General features: G+C 36.3%; 1 protein-coding gene across 9 annotated transcripts in view; it reads left to right on the top strand.

The window, feature by feature from the left end:
* S100PBP (S100P binding protein) overlaps positions 1-18050 on the top strand; it is a 30485-nt gene that overhangs the window by 1391 nt on the left and 11044 nt on the right. For 4 of the 9 annotated variants that reach the window (XM_082411670.1, XM_082411668.1, XM_082411667.1 and 1 more), the window contains exons 2-5: positions 4671-4787; positions 5559-6400; positions 7064-7149; positions 8663-8766. In XM_082411670.1, coding sequence (XP_082267796.1) covers positions 5561-6400; positions 7064-7149; positions 8663-8766 — 1030 coding nt within the window. In that variant the 5' untranslated portion in view covers positions 4671-4787; positions 5559-5560. Of the gene's footprint in view, positions 1-1724; positions 1767-1806; positions 1832-4670; positions 4788-5558; positions 6401-7063; positions 7150-8662; positions 8767-12390; positions 12419-14197; positions 15120-18050 lie in introns of those variants that run through there. The other 5 variants (XM_082411663.1, XM_082411664.1, XM_082411669.1 and 2 more) reach the window with 4 other exon arrangements.

Here is an 18050-nt window from a genome sequence, read left to right as displayed (position 1 = left end):
GGAAAGGTTGGAAATCAAACGTCATTGGGGAAGTCCGGTCTCTTGGAAATAATCCTTTCCCTTGGCCATACCTGTCAGATACAGCTTGGTAATGGTCTTGGCTTTAGAGCCTTGAAAGAGGGATGTGGGGTTGTGTCTGGTGTTGCAGTTTTCGTGGCCTGAATAAAATAAGGCTTTGTGCTTTAAGGCAGTAGGTTTTCTTAGGTACGATAAAAATAGAAAGGGAGCCAATTTCTGAAGTTGCAACCAGGAGGTTAGAGAACAGAGGGAGGGGGTGGTAAACTGAAGTGTGAAGAGGGGGGTGGACAGGTGAGAGAGACATGGAAGGACAGAATAGGGTCACAGAAGGGATGGGGAGCAGAGAATTAAGAGATAGACTTGGGAGATGGGGAAAATATTTTTCCTTTAAAAATAAGGAGATCCTCATATTTCAGATCACTACAAAGCAAGTGCCAAGAAAGGCAGGTGATGATAGAATGGCAGACAGGGAAGTACTAAGGCTGTCTTGTGGAACTTCACTTTAGAACTTCAGTTTTATCTGAGATTTTTTTTCCTCCCTTGCAGAGATTTATTAAATATCAACTTTCATTAGTATAAGGATTTCAGGTTTAGAATACTTTCATAAACATCCCCTCATTTGATCCTCATGATAATCCGTGTTTGAAGTTAACAGTGACTAATTATCCCCCATTTTTCAGAATGGTGTTCTCATCTGTATTGAGGTTCAGAGACTTCAAGTGAAATACAGAGGTCTCTGAATTTTAGTCCAGTGTCTCACTTCAGTGACCGTTAATTTGCAGAATTTGCCTGATATTTCACATGTCCATACGGCCTTATGTTTAACCAATTTATTGTGACAGTGTGGTTGACAAGATGCTGGGTTAAATTAGAAGGGATTAGAGCATACTGAATAATTTCTTAACAAGCAAGGACCAGGGGAAGTTTCCTATGGGTTTAACAATCTTTTCCTACCGTTACTGTGCTTCTCTTAAGACTGACTGACTCTTTAGGGGTCAGGGAGATGGTGATGGTGGGGTAAAATAATAACCAGCCACTACTTACTTAGCTTTTACATTTGTGCCTGTAGTATGCTAAGTACTTTGATGTTCATGATCTCATTAATTCTTGCAACAGCCTTATGAGGTAGGTACTGTGATGGTCCCTATTTTACAAGGGAGGACATTTGAAACTTCAGAATGTAATCATTGTATCTTTCCCCACTGACTTCTTAATTTTAAAATGTTTTTATTATTAAATATTTCAAGCATATAAAAATTATAGTTATACCATGTAACAATAACGAATACTGTTATACCCACCACCCAGCTTTATTGTTTTAGGTCTTTTCTTATTAATGTTTTTTAAAGAAATAAAACATTACAGATAGAACTGAAGCTACTCACACCCCCTTGCCATTCCTCTTCCCCCACCACCACCACCAGAGGTAGTCACTATCCTGAACTTGGTGTTCCTTATTCCTATTTAATGATATATATATATGTATCCATACACAATTTATGTTATTGTTTCTTTAACAAATAAATTGTAAGGAAAAAAGAAGATGGGAATCTGTAGATTAAAAAACTTACAAGACCTATCAGCCGATTGTAATATATGGCCCTTATTTGGATACTGATTTTTTTTTTAATCTTAAAAAATGTGACATAAAATAGCTGGAAATATGAACTGGATATTTTATGATAAGGAATTCTTGTTATTTGCAGATGAAATGATGTGATTCCTGGGACTTGCTTCAAAATAATCTGGTAAAGGGGGAAGTGGATGGGGCAAGGTTAGCTATGGGTCGATAGTTGTTGGAGCTGTGTGATGGGTATGTGGGAATTCATTATACTATTACGCTGTTTTTGTGTATGTTTTAAATTATAATAAAAAGTATTTTTTTAAATGAGGAAATAAAATTGTGAAGAGAATGATTTGTGCAAGTTAAATGTTATATGTATATGGTATTGTTCTGCATGCTTTTGCTCCTAGACCTATTGGAACAGTCTATGAGAGAAGCTCAGAAGAGCCAGCTCTGTGCCTGTGGATGTCATGTGGCATAGGAATTGATGCTTTCAGTGGTTATGAAGAATAGTTGTCCTTTGTGTGCATAGTAAAGTTTGCAAGTAATGATGTTTTTCTTCCAGTGGGGTTTGGCCACATTCATGGTTATTTCTCATGTTATTCCATTCCACTTGGGAAATCAAGGGAAGCCTGTGCAAAATAAGGTGGCTTAAATTATTTTTGCCAAGGGACCAAAAGCCCTCTTTGATGTCTGCATCCTTCGTAGTGTATTAGAGAGTGTACTGAATGTAGAAGGCTCTGCCATTTGCTTACTGATCCAGGGCAAGTCTATCACAAGGGTGGTAGAAAAAAACAAGAAAAAACATTGTCTTTGGAATTAGGCTTGGGCTTGGATCCTTGTTCTAGCATATTAGCTCTGTATACTTGGTATACTAAATGCCTCTGAACTTTAGTTTCCCAAAAGTGAAAATGTATTGAACTCTTCATTTGGTTAAACAAATGCTTGAACTAGACCTTTTGTTTGTTTGTTTTGTTTTTCTTTTTGGCCGCACCATGCAGCATTTGGGATCCCGTGCCTCCTGCAGTGGAAGTGCGGAATCCTAACCACTGGACTGCCTGGGAACTCCCAGGACTAGACCTTTTGGAAGGAGTTGGAGAGTGGGGGTGGTGGCTCAGAAAGAGCTTCTCTTTCAGAAATGTGGCTGCTTAACCCCTGTGCCTGTGATACTTGTGCTTGACACCCACAAACTTCATTAAGTAAAAGAAAAATTTTTCCAAAAGTAAACATTTTTCTTACTGCTGCCTAAAGAAATAACTTCACTCTATAATATAACCCAGTCACTGGGCAGAGAAATTACTTTTCTCTTCATAGAGACACCTGCTTCAGTGCCTAGAACTGTCTCCCAATTGCTGAAATATTGGTAAAATAAGATAAAAAGCCATGGCAACTCTTAAGTTTAAATATAACAGCTTAGTTTCTTTGATAAGATCTGTGTTATAGAGTTATATTGAGGGGTTAGAGTTGTAAAATGTGTCTCACAGTGCGTAGTTTATAACAGGTACTTAATATTTCTTCCCTTTTTGTCCCATCTCATCTCTAAGATGGACAAGCCTTTTTTTTTAACTTGTTTTCCCCCCAGTTTTTTTGAGATATAATTGCCATATAACATTGTATTAGTTTAAGTTATACAACGTGATTTGATATATGTACATAATGCAAGATGGTTGCCACAATAAGTTTAGTTAACATACATTACCTCACACAGTTAGGAATTTTTTTCTAATGATGAGAACTTTTAAGATCTCTCTTAGCAACTTTAAAATAAAAAATACAGTATTCTTAACTATAGTCACCATGCTATACATTACATAGGTCCCTTCTAATTCTAAAATTCTGTAATCCTTCCCATTTCCTTCTAACTCTTTCTCTAGTACTTTCTTTTTTCTCCCCCCCCGCTGCGCTGCGCGGCTTGTTGTATCTTAGTTTCCGGACCAGGGATTGAACCTGGGCCTTCGGCAGTGAGAGTATGGAGTCCTAACCACTGGACCACCAGGGAATTCCCTCTTTCTCTAGTACTTTATTGTCCATAGCATTTTGTATTTTCTCATATTGGTACGTAACTTTCAGTGTTGTCTCTGTAGGAAGATTATACATTCCTTGATGGTGGAAACAATATCTTTATTTCTTAGAAATCTTATAGAGACAAATTATCTAGCTCAGTGCTATGTGAGGATAGTAGCTCAGAAAATGTTTCCTGAAAATGCATGAACCAAAAGTAAAATTCAGGGAGGGAAGTGGGATGGAGGAGAATTCACAGTTAAAAGGCTACAAGAATTTTCCAAATTATTGAGTTTGGTGATTAAGTGTTTCTTATAGCTTCTTAGCTGTTGACGTGTGATATGTGAATATCAGCTTTCTATCACCTTTGCCATCTAGAAAATAGAGATTAGGTCCATCATTAGCTATTTAAGAACTAGGTTTTAATTATACAAGTAATATATAAATATTCAAGTAAAAAAGTAAAATACTAAAGTCTCCCCTTGTCCTCTCAGGATTCCCCCACAGGTTATGACAGTCATCAATTTTGTGTTGTATTTTTCCAGACCCGTTCTTTGCGTTTATATATGTATTGAAAATGTATGGTCATAATTATATATGTATATATGTATGGTCATAATACATATATTGTATGTATTATGTATGGTCATAATAATAACTTTTAGATCTTGGTGGAATCTTAGACATCACCTAATCCCTGTTCTCCATCCCTTCCCTATTTTGTAAATGAGGAAACAAGTCCCTGGTTAAGTGGCTTGCCCAAATTATCACAGCTGGTTAGTGACAGAACCAGGACAACAACCCAGGTCTTAGGACTCTCAAGACAGTACTCATCCTACTAGAGCAAATGATATTCTTAAGAAAGTATAAATGGTTGGGAGGAGGAAAATTAGTTCCTTAGTTGCATAATTTTTCCTCTAAAGATTTTTCTTTGATGTTCTTGACTCGAAATCCAACTTTGTGGTATTTAAAAAAAATCAAGATCAAAATTAATAGATGGAGCACCTTAAAGCATAATGCAGTTGACTTTGTAATTAGCAGAGTTGAAAGTGATGAGAAGATCCTCTAATTTTCTTTGTGCCTGCAGGAAGGTGGGAGTCAATCATTTTGACAAGTCTCCTGAAACGAACAGCTAGCAGGAGCTGAACCCTTTTTCCGTTTGGTCTCGTGGCAAAGGCAGAGATCACACCAGCAGCTCCACACAGTATGAAAGACAGTTCTTTATCTTATTGTATGCTTAAAGTTTTTTTTGTTTTTTGTTTTTCATTTTCAGAAGTAATACATGTTTGCTTTCTAAAAAGTGTAAACTGTGAAAATCCAAACATTTTACATACATATTTATTTTATTTGTATGTTATAGATATTATTCCATGATAGTATACACAGATCCACTTCATTGTGTTTTTAAATAATTGTAAAGTATATACAGATCCACTTCATTGTGTTTTTAAATAATTGTAAAGTATTCTATAACATGAATGTACCATGATTTTACTGAACAGTTCTGGTGGTGGACATTTAGGTTGTTTCCAATATTTGGATGTTTTGAATAATGCTGCTATGAACATCTTTGTAAATGTATCTATGTGCCTTTGTACAGGTACTTCTGCAAGATAAATTTCCAGAAGTGAAATTGCTGGGTCAAATGCTGTTGCCAAATTACTCTCCACAAAATATTGTACTGACTTATACTCTCATTGATAGTGTGTGAGGATCCTTGTTTCTCACATTCTCACCAAACTAGATTACTGGGTCATCTTAATTTTTGCCACTTTGATAGGAAAAAAAAGTATCTCATTGTTCTGATATATATTTCCATGATTCTGGTAAGCTTAAATATCTTAAAACTTTCTCATGTTACAAGTCATAGTGCAAAGAATTTGAAATACTAAGACACCACCACTCTCTAGAGCAGATTGGAATTGATATAAGGGTATTTCCTGTTCCTCAGCGAAACTGCCTTTTATTTCTCCAGATATGCCGTGCTCACTAGTGCCCTCTGAACAGTCTTCTGGTACCTCTCTCTTGCCTAAAGACAATGCCCCATTTTCTTGGGATTCCTTGGATGAGGACGGATTGGATGACTCCTTGCTGGAGCTGTCTGATGGGGAAGATGATGGCCATTTCAGTTTCACGGAGGAAGAGATTCAGGAGCTCTTGAAGGATGATGACATATCAAATGAGCACTTTTCTTGGGGAGGAGGCTTGCCTAACGATGACAGCGGGAATGTTGAGAAGGGAGAGAAAGGGAGTCAAATTCCACTTGATACTCCCCAAGAGAAAAATTCATTGTACAACTTGGGACCAGAAGCTGAGACCCCTAGCCTCTTCAAACTACCTCAACTAAATACATCAGTTGGTCATGGACCAACTCCTACTAAACCATTGAACAGACGCTTTGCACTAGAAAAGAATCTTATAAAAGTTACAGTTGCACCATTTGATCCAACAGTTTGTGATGTTGTACTTGATAAGGACAAGACTGATACATCCGAAGTTACTGAAAAACCCTCCTCCCTTGGAGAAGAGATGAGAGAAGATGGTCTTAGCCTAAATGAGAGCATAATTTGCACAAAATCTGAAGGGATCAGCCTCAGTAACTCTGCCTATGATGGACCCCCACTCCCTTCTTCAAACAGTAACTTTAAACAAACTGTCTCTGATAAAGATATGTCTGACAGTAAGAAACCTACACCTGTATTCTCTCAGATCTTGGACCATTCAGAGACTCCTAATACGGGGTCATCCTGGAGAAATGGATCACATAAATCAAGTTTTGAAATGAGGTTTCCGGTTGTTTCCAGTTCATCAAACGAAGTAAGTATATTTTTCAAGGTGAAGAGAGGAATGAAATTATTTTCATTCAGAAGCTGTATAACAGAGCTTTGTATTCAAATAAATTGGGGTTTGAATCCTGACTAGCACTGTGACCCTGGGCAAATTATTTAGCTTCTCTGTTCCCTCACAATTTCTTATCTATAAATTGGAGTAAATGATACTTTACAGTATAGTAAAGATTAATTAAATAATGTATTGACAGTAACTGGTACATAATACTAAATTAACCATTTACTGAATAGACTAAGATGATGATGATTTTATTATTATTTCTCCTTTCTTTGGGTTTCAGCCTAAGTCTCAGTCTTTGGTTGCCACGCTGTATATATTAGATAAAACAGCTCTGAGTCAGCCACTGAAGAGCTGAAAAATCTTGGACAATTTACCTAACCTCTTTGAGCCTGATTCCTTATCTGTCAAATGGGTATAACAGTCCCTACCGCTTAGGGTTTCTTTTTTTTTTTTTTCTTGAGATTACCGTCACTATCTCATTTAAAGCACCTCCCTTAGTGCCCGGTACACTCTAGGGTTCCTGAGTATGCCTATGTAGCCGTTAGTTCAAGAATATTTCCATAAATGATGTTTTGTTATAACTACGGGCCATCTTTGCTTCTTCATTCTTTCTGCTCTGAAAAAACGCAGGATGTTCTTGACAAGGATTCTGGGAAGCTGAAGGTCCATGAAAAAAGACTAGGCAAAGTCATTCCTGTTCTGCAAACCAAAACAAGGTAATGGTATAGTGAAGTATTCTGGTTTCTGTTGGTTCTCTTCAGTTGCTTTCTTCCTCTCCTGAGTTTCTCCTTAGTGTGGGGAAAAAGCCCTGCACCAGAAGTAAGCATACTTGAAGTTCTGGGACTACCAATAACTATGTGACCTTGAACAAGTCAAATATTCTCTGACCTTGGTTTCATTGTCAATAAAATGAGGCTAATGATGCCTCCCCTGCTGCCTCACAGGGTTATTTTGAAGAGAAAAAAAGACATATTAGTGAAAGCACTGTATAAATGTAAGATTTCTTTTCCTGCGTGTGGGGAAGCCTGGTCACGGATATAGGAAGTTAGAGTAATTTTTACAAAAATGTTAAGGTATAACTATATAGAAAATCATTTAGTCATCTCTCCCAACTTGCATATAACTGTCCTTGGGGAGAAAATTTTATAGAGTTTGCAGATTTGGGTCACCTTTTCAGTCTGTTCTCTTGTTGCCAGGAGATGGCAGTATCTCTACATGGGCCTTTTCAATTAGCAAAGCTATTTTTTTAGGTTGAATCAGATTGGCTTCCTTACAATGAGATTCTTTTAAAAATTTTGATTACACAGATACTAAATTTATTCCTACCACTCCTAATCCCAGTTTTCTGGGGTTTTTTTCTTGTTTTGCTTTGGTTACTTGAAGGAACTTTGTGAATTGCATACAGTGGAAATTAAGGCTACTTGGAGCAGTAATAAACTCACTGTCTCATCCGCAGACTCCTTAGTACAGTGTAATCAGCATGAGCGAGGGCCAGAAATTGTTCTTGCCAAGGTCATCAATGTTTTAATTGCCAGATCCAGCTGGTTCTTTTTGGTCTTTATCTTATTTAGTTTTTCTGTGGCTCTATGAAGTTAGCTATTTCCTGACTAACCTTGAATTACTCAACAAATGCTTTCTCTCTCTATGGAGTAAGCAGTCTTCGCTTTGCTATGCCTTGTTTTGTTTTGGTTTTTAAAATTAATTATTTATTTATTTTTGGCTGCGTTGGGTCTTCGTTGCTGTGCGCGGGATTTCTCTAGTTGCAGCAAGTGGGGGCTACTCTTTGTTGCGGTGCACTGGCTTCTCATTGGGGTGGCTTCTCTTGTTGCGGAGCACGGGCTCTAGGCGTGCGGGCTTCAGTAGTTGTGACACGCAGGCTCAGTAGTTGTGGCGCACGGGCTTAGTTACACTGCAGCATGTGGGATCTTCCCAGACCAGGGCTCAAACCCCTCTCCCCTGCACTGGCAGGCAGATTCTTAACCACTGCACCACCAGGGAAGTCCCTATGCCTTGTTAACAGCAGGTTATATCTATTTCTTTTTTCTCTCAACTCCATACTTGGTTGCAGCTTCATATTACGTGACTAACACTGTCTTTTGTCATTGGATCTTAGAGAGTGTTTTGAGAGTTAGTTGTTCTAATCCATCAGCTGTATATGTCTTCTCTGTACAAAGCACTATATTCATGGTTCTAACTGATTGTTTTTCCTCCTGGTTTGCTTTGTTCAAGGACTAATATTCCGACGTTTTCACCATCAGATCTAGAAAAGCAGAAGCAAAGTTATCTCAGGAATGTCATTGCTCATATAGAAGACCCAGTGGACTCTAACCAAGGTAACACAGTAATCAAAGAATGGCGTATAAGAAATGTGATGAGACTTTTTTTTCCAGTGTAATATAGCTTAAACTGAGAGATTGTCTTGAATGTTTGTAAATTGGTGAGAAAGATAACTTCTTTTTTTTTTTTTGGAGGAAATGCAAATTATTCATTTAATAAGAAAAAACGTTAAACAGAGATCATCAAAAGGGACTATTTTCAAAATGTTTTGAAGCCTGCTCGCAGGATTATTTTCCTGTAACAATTACAATGTCATGTTCCAGAAAGCATTTCCAGAATATCATATGTGTATTGACAGTCTCAGTACCTGATGATGGAGAATAGTTTGTTCCTGGACATCTCTCTCCAAAACAGAGCAAAGATAACTTCTTATCCAAAGATTTTTACTTCAAAGGATTGCCTAACCAGATAATCCTCAAAGTGGTTTGGCTAACCAGTATTAGAGAGGGGTCCAAGGAGACTCATACCAGTACATGAAAAGCGTCTCCCCCATGGCTGAGGGCTGTAACCAGACCTTTTTTGCTAGGGATTGTTTTGCTTCGGATTTTTTTGTCTAAAAATTAGTAGAAGTGGACGACCAGGCACTGCTTGGTAATCATTGGTTTTGTATTTGGAATTATTTTCCCTGTTGCCTTCAGCATTTAAATGTAAAAAGCAGGCATTTCAAATACCATCTTGCATCTTGGCATCTGAATAAAAGCTCTTGAAAGGCTTTGACTATCTTCCAGATCCTTCAGTCTGAGTTCTCCCTAGTTCATTAAAAGCTATTGCAAACCAAAATGGCTGAATTCTTTCCCCAGCCCTCAAGAGACTATAGTCCATGTTTTCATTCATTCATCCTAAACTATTGGCTGATGGGAAAATTCCTAAAGGGAAGCTTGTGAACTGTACTGAAGGTGTAGAGATTAGAAAATACTGGTAAAAGAATTCCTTCTCATAAAGATCACTCCATAGTCTGTCATCTTTAGCTTTTTTTCTCTGTTCATTCAGCACACCTTTCTTGAGTACTTTCAGTGGTGCTCAGTTTGAAGATTAGGGATTGGAAATGTAAAGAGTAAGGTAGGGTCGTGGACCTCTGGGAATTGATAATCCAGAGAGGAAAAGATAATTACACTGCAGTATTGATTAGTGCTCTAGTAGAATTATGTATAAAATGCAGTAGGAGCAGGGAAGGAGCCCTTCTGTTTGTGCTTGGGCAGAGCGGAAGGTGGGGAAGGAGGATGCCCTTGGTAGGCTCCACAGAGAAGATGACGTAGTTCAGTTACTCTAAGATCTATTGTAAATCAGTAGGGAGGGTTTTAGAAGAATTTTTGGCTGAAGATCAAAGGAGAACTCCCCTTTCTTTGACAAATCTTGAATTACTTAGTAGTTTTTTTTTTCTTTTTATAAGGCTGTGAGTGAAAGGTTTAGAACTCTGAGACATCAGCCAGAAGAATTTTATATTCCGGGGTCCTTTTATTTTTTACCCAGAGATTTCATTAAGCAGTCAAATACTACTCATACTGATTGCTCGGCCTCTACGTATGAGATCACTTTGCTTGAACTAAAGGACTTGTGGAACTAGAGACATCCCCACCCCCACCCCCGCTTTCATTAGAGGGGCAAATTAAAAGAAGTTCATCTATATTCAACCTCTGTGGAAGAGACTTGATCATTGCTTTCCCTCTGTGAGGTGACTTACTTTCTTTTGTATCCTAGGCAGTTGACAATGACGGTATCCAATCACATTTTTCTTTCTCATTTGGGGCATTTAGAAAAGAAAATTTCACAAGAAGAGCAGTGAGCAGCTGCTCATATTATTGCATCTTTTCCAGTCTCTTCCTCATTCAGCAGTCCCTCTTCCACTTTATCACAACAATCTATATGCCATAAGGAATGGCTAGAATAACTAGAATAGAGAAAAGTCAGCCTGCTTTAGTGGTCGGGAAAACAAAGTCTGGGCTAGAGTTAACATCTGTGTTCATATCCTAGCACCACTGCTAACTGGCTTTGTGACCTTGAGCCAGTAAAAACTCAGTTTTCTCATTTATAAAATGGAGATAACAATGAGGCTTAGTTTATGTGAAAATTATACATGTACGTAGTAGTATAATGCATAGAACAGTACCTAGCCATAGCAACTAACATTTATTAAATATTTAGTATTATTAGCAAGAAAGTGTATCTTCTCATACTGAAGTTTTTATAGGTAAAAATAGTGTGATGTTAGGTGTTTGCTTTTAAATCTAAAAACAAAACAAAACGAAAAAACTCAACCTGAAAGATTAGAGAAAACAGCCTTACAAAAACGTTGATAAATGAAGCTGAGTGATTGGGGGGGAGGGGGAGGCTTATTATACTATTCTCTACTTTTGTGTATATTTGAAATTTTCCATAATAAAAGGTTGGTTTTTGTTTGTTTGGTTGGTTTTTTAAGTGCATCTTTTAGGGGATTTCTTTTTTACATCTAAGAATTTTCAACATTACCAGTTACTCTAAAACCTTCATAGGCCTCCAGTGCTTGCTTCTGCCTTCCAGGAACCAAGTGTGATACTAAATGCTGTGTCACTTTCCACTGCCTAATATTCATACATCCAACATTTAAAGATTTTATATACCATATTGCAGGGGGGGTGTGGGCATATTCTTTCTCTCCTCTCTTTATATGTGAATTACTGGGCAGCTAGAAGCAAAAAGAAGGAGCAGAGCGTCTCCTGCCCTTCTTTTTAAGATGATTAGTGCTATTTCACCTTGGAAAAGTATAACTCTTCAGGTTTCTTATTAGACACAGAGAAATTAATAGGGGGCAGTTTCAAAATTAGTTCCTATCAATTCAGTTTGAATCCTCTCCATTAGGTTAATCAATCATCTTCTTTCACTTTATCAATAATGTATATATTATTGATAACAGAATACAATAATGTAAATCATTCTTCAACTCTATTATTGTAATATAGGCATAATCTCTTTTTAGTTTAGTGCCACATGGGTCTTTAATAGCATTTACAAAGAAATACCAACCACTTCCTTTCTGACATCCCAGCTAATGGATAACTTTATATGGGATTATAAATTCTTAGAGTAGGAAAGGACCATTAAGATCTCCTTAATCTCCTAACATATAAATCTGTTCTGTATATCTTTGCCAAGTGACTCTTCAGCCTTTGCTTAGAGTCTAATAGTGCAGAACTCATCACCTCATGAAGCAGGCCATTCATTGCTTAGACAATTTTTTTTTTTTAATTAGAGTATAGTTGATTTACAATGTTGTATTAGTTTCAGGTGTACAGCAAAGTGATTCAGTTATACATATACATATGTTCATTCCTTTTTAGATTCTTCTCAGAAAATTCTAATTGTTAGAAAATTAGTCCTTACGTTGAGCCAAACTGCTTCCTTATAATTTCCAGTGGTAGTTCCTAGTTCTGCCCTCTAGGATCACAAAAAATAACTACTCTCTTCCATTTACTTAATGTATTAGGGACCTTTCCATGTTAAATATCTCAAATTAAGATTTTTAATGATTATGAAGTATCATTTATTATTCCATCTTGATAATTAGGTTATGTCCATTTTCATTAGTAATGCTGCAGTGAACATTCTGGTTCATAAATGTTTATGTACAACTCTTATTTCTATAGGATGAATGCCTAGAAGTGGAATTGCTGGGTAAAGTATATAAACATTTTTAAAACTTTCGTTACACATTACCAGATTGTCCTGCCCCAAAAAATTGTATTAATTTTTGTCACCAATTTGACAGGTAAATTTTAACATTTTGTTTTTAATAATTAATGAGGTTAAACATTTTTCACATGTTTCTTGGCAATTTGTATTTAATCATAATTTCTTAAAATTATCTAATATCTAGTCAATATTCCAGTTTCCCCTGTTTTCCCAAAAATGTCTTCTTGTAAATTGTTCAAACAGGATCTAATCAAGGTTCATGTGTTTAGTTATTGTCTCCTTAGTCCCTCTTAATCTAGGTCACTTGGTTTGTAGTTTGTCCCACTTTCTGAATTGTGTCTGATTGTTTCCTTGTGGCGTTGTTTAACTTGTTCCTCCATCCCCTGTATTTCCTGTAAACTGGAAGTTGGGTCTAGAGGAGGGATTAGATTCAGACTAAGCGTTTAAGATAAGCTGGAATAATTCATAGGTACCATTGTGTGTTCATCCCATATCAAATAAGGAGGCACCACCTAATGACAGATTGTTCCACTAATAGTGATGCTAAGTTTGATCACTTTGTTAAAGTGTTAACTGCTGTATCTTTCCATTCTAAGGTACATTTTCCCCTTTGTAATTAGTAAGTCATCTGTGGGGTGATTCCTTGGTACCATTTGAATATCCTGTTCCACAACAATTGTTCACCTAATGGTTTGATCATTCATTGGTGATCTCTGCCCGAATCAGCTACTACAGAGAGAGTTGCATAGAATATGTTTGATTTCCTAAATATATCATTTCTTCTACAACTACTAGCTAGCATACTTGTATGAAGATTTCAGGGTTTTTTTTAGTATCACTATTACCTCATGACTTAAAAAAAACAATGTCTTCTAATCAATTATAGTCAGTATTCCTTTTGATGCTCAATTTGTCCCAGTTTTGACCAATGAGAAATCCTTCAAGCGGGCTCCTATGTTTTCTGACATGACCCCATTAGTCTTTCTTTTTTTGATTGTGATAAAAAAAAGTAACATAAAATTTACCATCTTAACCATTTTAAGTGTATAGTTCAGTAGTGTTAAGTTTATTCACATTGTTGTGAAACAGATCTCTAGAACTTTTTTATCTTGCAAATCTCAAACTCTACACCCGTTAAAAAATAACTAGCCTTCCCCTGCCGCTCCCCCAAAGCCCCTGGTAATCACCATTCTACTTTTTTTTTTTTTAATAAATTTATTTATTTTATTTATTTTTGGCTGCATTGGGTCTTCATTGCTGCGTGCGGGCTTTCTCTAGTTGTGGCGAGTGGGGACTACTCTTCGTTGTGGTGCGCGGGCTTCTCACTGCGGTGGCTTCTTTAGTTGCGGAGCACGGGCTCTAGGCTCGCGGGCTTCAGTAGTTGTGGCACACGGGCTCTAGAGCGCAGGCTCAGTAGTTGTGGCGCACGGGCTTAGTTGCTCTGCAGCATGTGGGATCTTCCCAGACCAGGGCTCGAACCCGTGTCCCCTGCATTGGCAGGCGGATTCTTAACCACTGCGCCACCAGGGAAGTCCCCATTCTAGTCTTTGTTTCTATGAATTTGAATACTTTAGATAACCTCATATATGTGGAATCATATAGTACTGGTCTTTTTGTGACTGGTTTATTTCACTTAGCATAATGTCTCCTCAAGTTTCATCCATGGGGTAGCATGTGCCAGAATTTCCTTCCTTCTTATGGATGAATAATATTCCACTATATGTATATATACCACATTTTGTTTATCCATTTCTCCTTTAGTGGACATTTGGATTGCTTCAACCTCTTGGCTGTTGTGAATAGTGCTGCTTATGAACATGGGTGTGCAGATATCTCTTCGAGACCCTGCTTTCAATTCTTTTGGTTATGTCCCCAGAAGTGGGATTGCTGGGTCATATGGTAGTTCTATTTTTAATTTTTTATTGATACTTCCATACTGTTTAACACAGTGATTGTACATTTTGGAATCTCATCAACAGTGCGCAAGGGTTCCAGTTTCTCTACATCCCCACCAATGCTTGTTATTTTCTGTTTTCTGGTAGTAGCTATCCTAATGATTGTTAAATCAGTATTCATTATTTGTATTACAACTAAGTAAATACTGTTTACTGCAAAGCCAAGTAGTGTAGTACTATGGTTTCATTTTTCTTTCTTGAATTATTTGTTTTTCTGGAGTTGTTAATTACCTCACTTTTTTTTTAAACTACAAATGATTCTTTAGAGGGTTGCTAAGATCATTCATTTGAGACCTTTCTTTTCTAATTTAGTGAGGGATGTTAGGAGCAAGAAGAGATAAAGTCATGCAGTCAACCTGCTATATTTATCTGGAAGTATGCCTTAACTTTTTTTCTTTTTTTAAATCAACTTTAATGTGGTATGTTTTACATGCAATAAAATGCACCCATTTTAAGTGTACTTGGTGAGTTTTGACAGAACTATGCACTTGTGAGATCATCACAGCAATCAAGCTTGATAGAACATTCCCACCACCCTAAAAATTTCCCTTGTGTTCCATCCCAGTCAATCTGTCCCTGCCTCCACTTCAGCTCTAGGAAAGCACTGATTTCTTTTTGGTCATTATAAATTAGATTTGTCTTTTCTAGAGTTACATATAAATGGAATCATGCAGTATGTGCTTTTTTGTGTTTGTTTTCTATTACCTGGAGTAGTTTTTTAAAACAACTCCATGTTGTTGCATGTATCAATAGTTCTTATACGTCCACTGCTGAATTTTTCCTTGTATGAATATACCACAGTTTAGTCATTTGTTGATGGACATTTCTGTTTCTAGTTTTTGGTTATTATGAATAAAGCATCTATGAACATTCATATATGGGTTTTTTGTGTGAACATGTGTTCATTTCTCTAGGGAAAATAATTAGGAGTGAAATTGCTGAGTCATTTAGTATGTGTTTTTTTAACTGTATAGGAAACTTCCAAACTGTTTTCCAAAGTGATTATACTATTTTATGGCTTTTGTAAGGCAAAGCTTAGGTTCTTCATTTTTAATATGAATATCTAGTTGTTCTAACACCATTTATTGAAAAACTTATTCTTTCCATGGGTTTATTTCTGACTTTTCTATTCTGTTCCATTAATATATGTGTGTTTTCTTATGTCAGTATTACACTGTCTTGATTATTATAACTTTATAGTGAGTCTTAAAATTGTTTGGTCCTTTGGATTTCCATAAGTTTTTAAAATCAATTTCATCTTGTCAATTTGTTAAAAAAATACCTGTCGGGTATTTCACTGGGATTGTGTTGAATCTGTAGAACAATTTGGGGAAAGTTGATATGATAACAATATTGAGCCTTCCAATCCATGAACAGGATATAGTTCTCAATTTATTTATGTCTTTAATTTCTCAGCAGTTTTTTGTACAGGTCTTGTACATATTTTGTTAAATTAATTCATAAGTATCTTACGCTTTTTTATGGTATTGTAAGTGATAATTTTTAATTTTCAATTTCTAGCTGGTCATTGCTAGCATATAGATATACAGTTGATTTTTTTATGTTGACCTTGTGTCCTACAACCATGCTAAGTTTTTCTATTACTTTTGGTAACTTTTTAATAGACCCCTTAGAAGTTTCTATGTTAACATGACTTTATCTGCAAATAAGGACAGTGTATTTCTTCCTTTCCAATCTATAAGCCTTTTATTTCTTGCCTTACAGCACTGACTAGGATCTCTAGTACATTAAGTATGATATTAGATGTAGATTCATCATAGGTGCTCTTTATCAGGTGAGGAAATTCCCCTTCTATTTGTACTTTGGTGGGAGTTTTTATCATGAATGAATGATGAACTTTGTCAAATGAATTTTCTGCATTTATTCGGATCATACTGTGTTTCTCCTTTATTTTGTAACATGGTGTACTACATTTATTGATTTTTTTGACTATTAGGCCAATTGCATTCCTGGGATAAAGTCACTGGGTCTTGATGAATTATCCTTTAGTCAATTTGCTAGTATTTTTAAGGGTTTTTATGTCTTGTTTATGAGGAATATTGGTCTTCAATTTTTCTTGTATGTACTGTCCTCCTCTGGTTTAAGTATCATGGTGATGCTGGCTTCATAAATTTAGTTGGGAATTGTTTTCTCCTCAGTTTCTCAGTTTGTGCAGGATTGGTATTGTTTCTTCCTTTAAATATTTGGTAGAATTTACCAATAAAGCCTGGAGTTTTCTTTTTGGCAAGGTTTGTAACTACAGATGTAATAGATACAGGGCTTTTCAGAATTTCTTTATCTTCTTTTTCTTGGTAATTTGTGTCTTACAAGGAATTTGTCCATTTTATCTAAGTTGATGAATTTATTGGCATAAAATTATTCATTAAAAATTTCTTTATTATTCCTTTAATTACTGTAGGATCTGTAGTGATGTTCACTGTTTCATTTCTAATATTGGTAATTTGTCTTTTTTTTCTTAAACAAATCTAGTTAAAGGTTTATCAGTTTTATTAATTTTTTCCCCAAAGTAAGTTTCTAGTTTCATATTTCTATGTTGTGGGCTGTTTTCTTTTCTTCACTTTATTATTTCTTTTCCATTTACTTTGGGTTTAATTTGTTCTTGTTCTCTAGATTTTTAATGTGGAAACTTATGTCATTGATTTGAGACCTTTCTAAGTCTCAAGTTTCCCTTTAAGTGCTACGTAGGTGCATCTCACAAATTTGATGTGTTTTCATTTTCATTTGGTTCAAAGCAATTTCTAATTTTCCTTGTGATTTCTTCTTTGACCTATGGGTTATTTAGAAGTGTGTTGCTTAATTTCCAAATATTTAGGAGTTTTCAGCTATCTTCCTATTATTAATTTCTAGTTTAATTCTGTTGTGGTTAGAGAATATACTTGGTGTGATTTCAATCCTTTTAAATATACTGGGGCTTACTTTATAGGCCAGCATGTGGTCTATCTTGGTGAATGTTCCATGTGTACTTGAAAATGTATATTCTGATGTTGGTAGAGTGTTCTATAAATTTCAATAAGGTTTTATTGGTTGATGGTAGTGATCAATTCTATATCCTTACAGATTTTCTCATTAAAAGAAGAGTGTTCATATCTTCAACCCTAGTTGTGGATGTTTTTGTTCCTCCTTTCAGTTCTGTCATTTTTGCCTCATGTATTTTGAAACGCTGCCATTAGATGTGTGTACATTTAGGAATATTATGTCCTCGTGAAGAATTGACCCCTTTATCATTATGAACTGTCTCTTTTTACTCTTAGTAATATTCCTTGTTTTAGAGTTTAATTTGTCTGATTTAAATAGCCATTTGAGCTTTCTTTTGATTAGTGTTTGCATGATATGTTTTTTTCATCCTTTTACTTTTTTTAAAATTATTTATTTATTTATTTATTTATTTATTTTTGGCTGTGTTGTGTCTTCATTTCTGTGTGCGGGCTTTCTCTAGTTGCGGCGAGCGGGGGCCACTCTTCATTGCGATGCGTGGGCCTCTCACTATCGCGGCCCTCTCACTATCGCGGCCTCTCTTGTTGCGGAGCACAGGCTCCAGACGTGCAGGCTCAGTAGTTGTGGCTCATGGGCCCAGTTGCTCCGCGGCATGTGGGATCTTCCCAGACCAGGGCTCAAACCCGTGTCCCCTGCATTGACAG

The sequence above is a fragment of the Balaenoptera physalus genome, assembly GCF_965194825.1.
Source record: "Balaenoptera physalus genome assembly, chromosome: 1".
Taxonomy (NCBI): Eukaryota; Metazoa; Chordata; class Mammalia; order Artiodactyla; family Balaenopteridae; genus Balaenoptera; species Balaenoptera physalus.
Note: the sequence above shows the minus strand (reverse complement) of the source record. Positions and strands in the feature narration are given on the sequence as shown.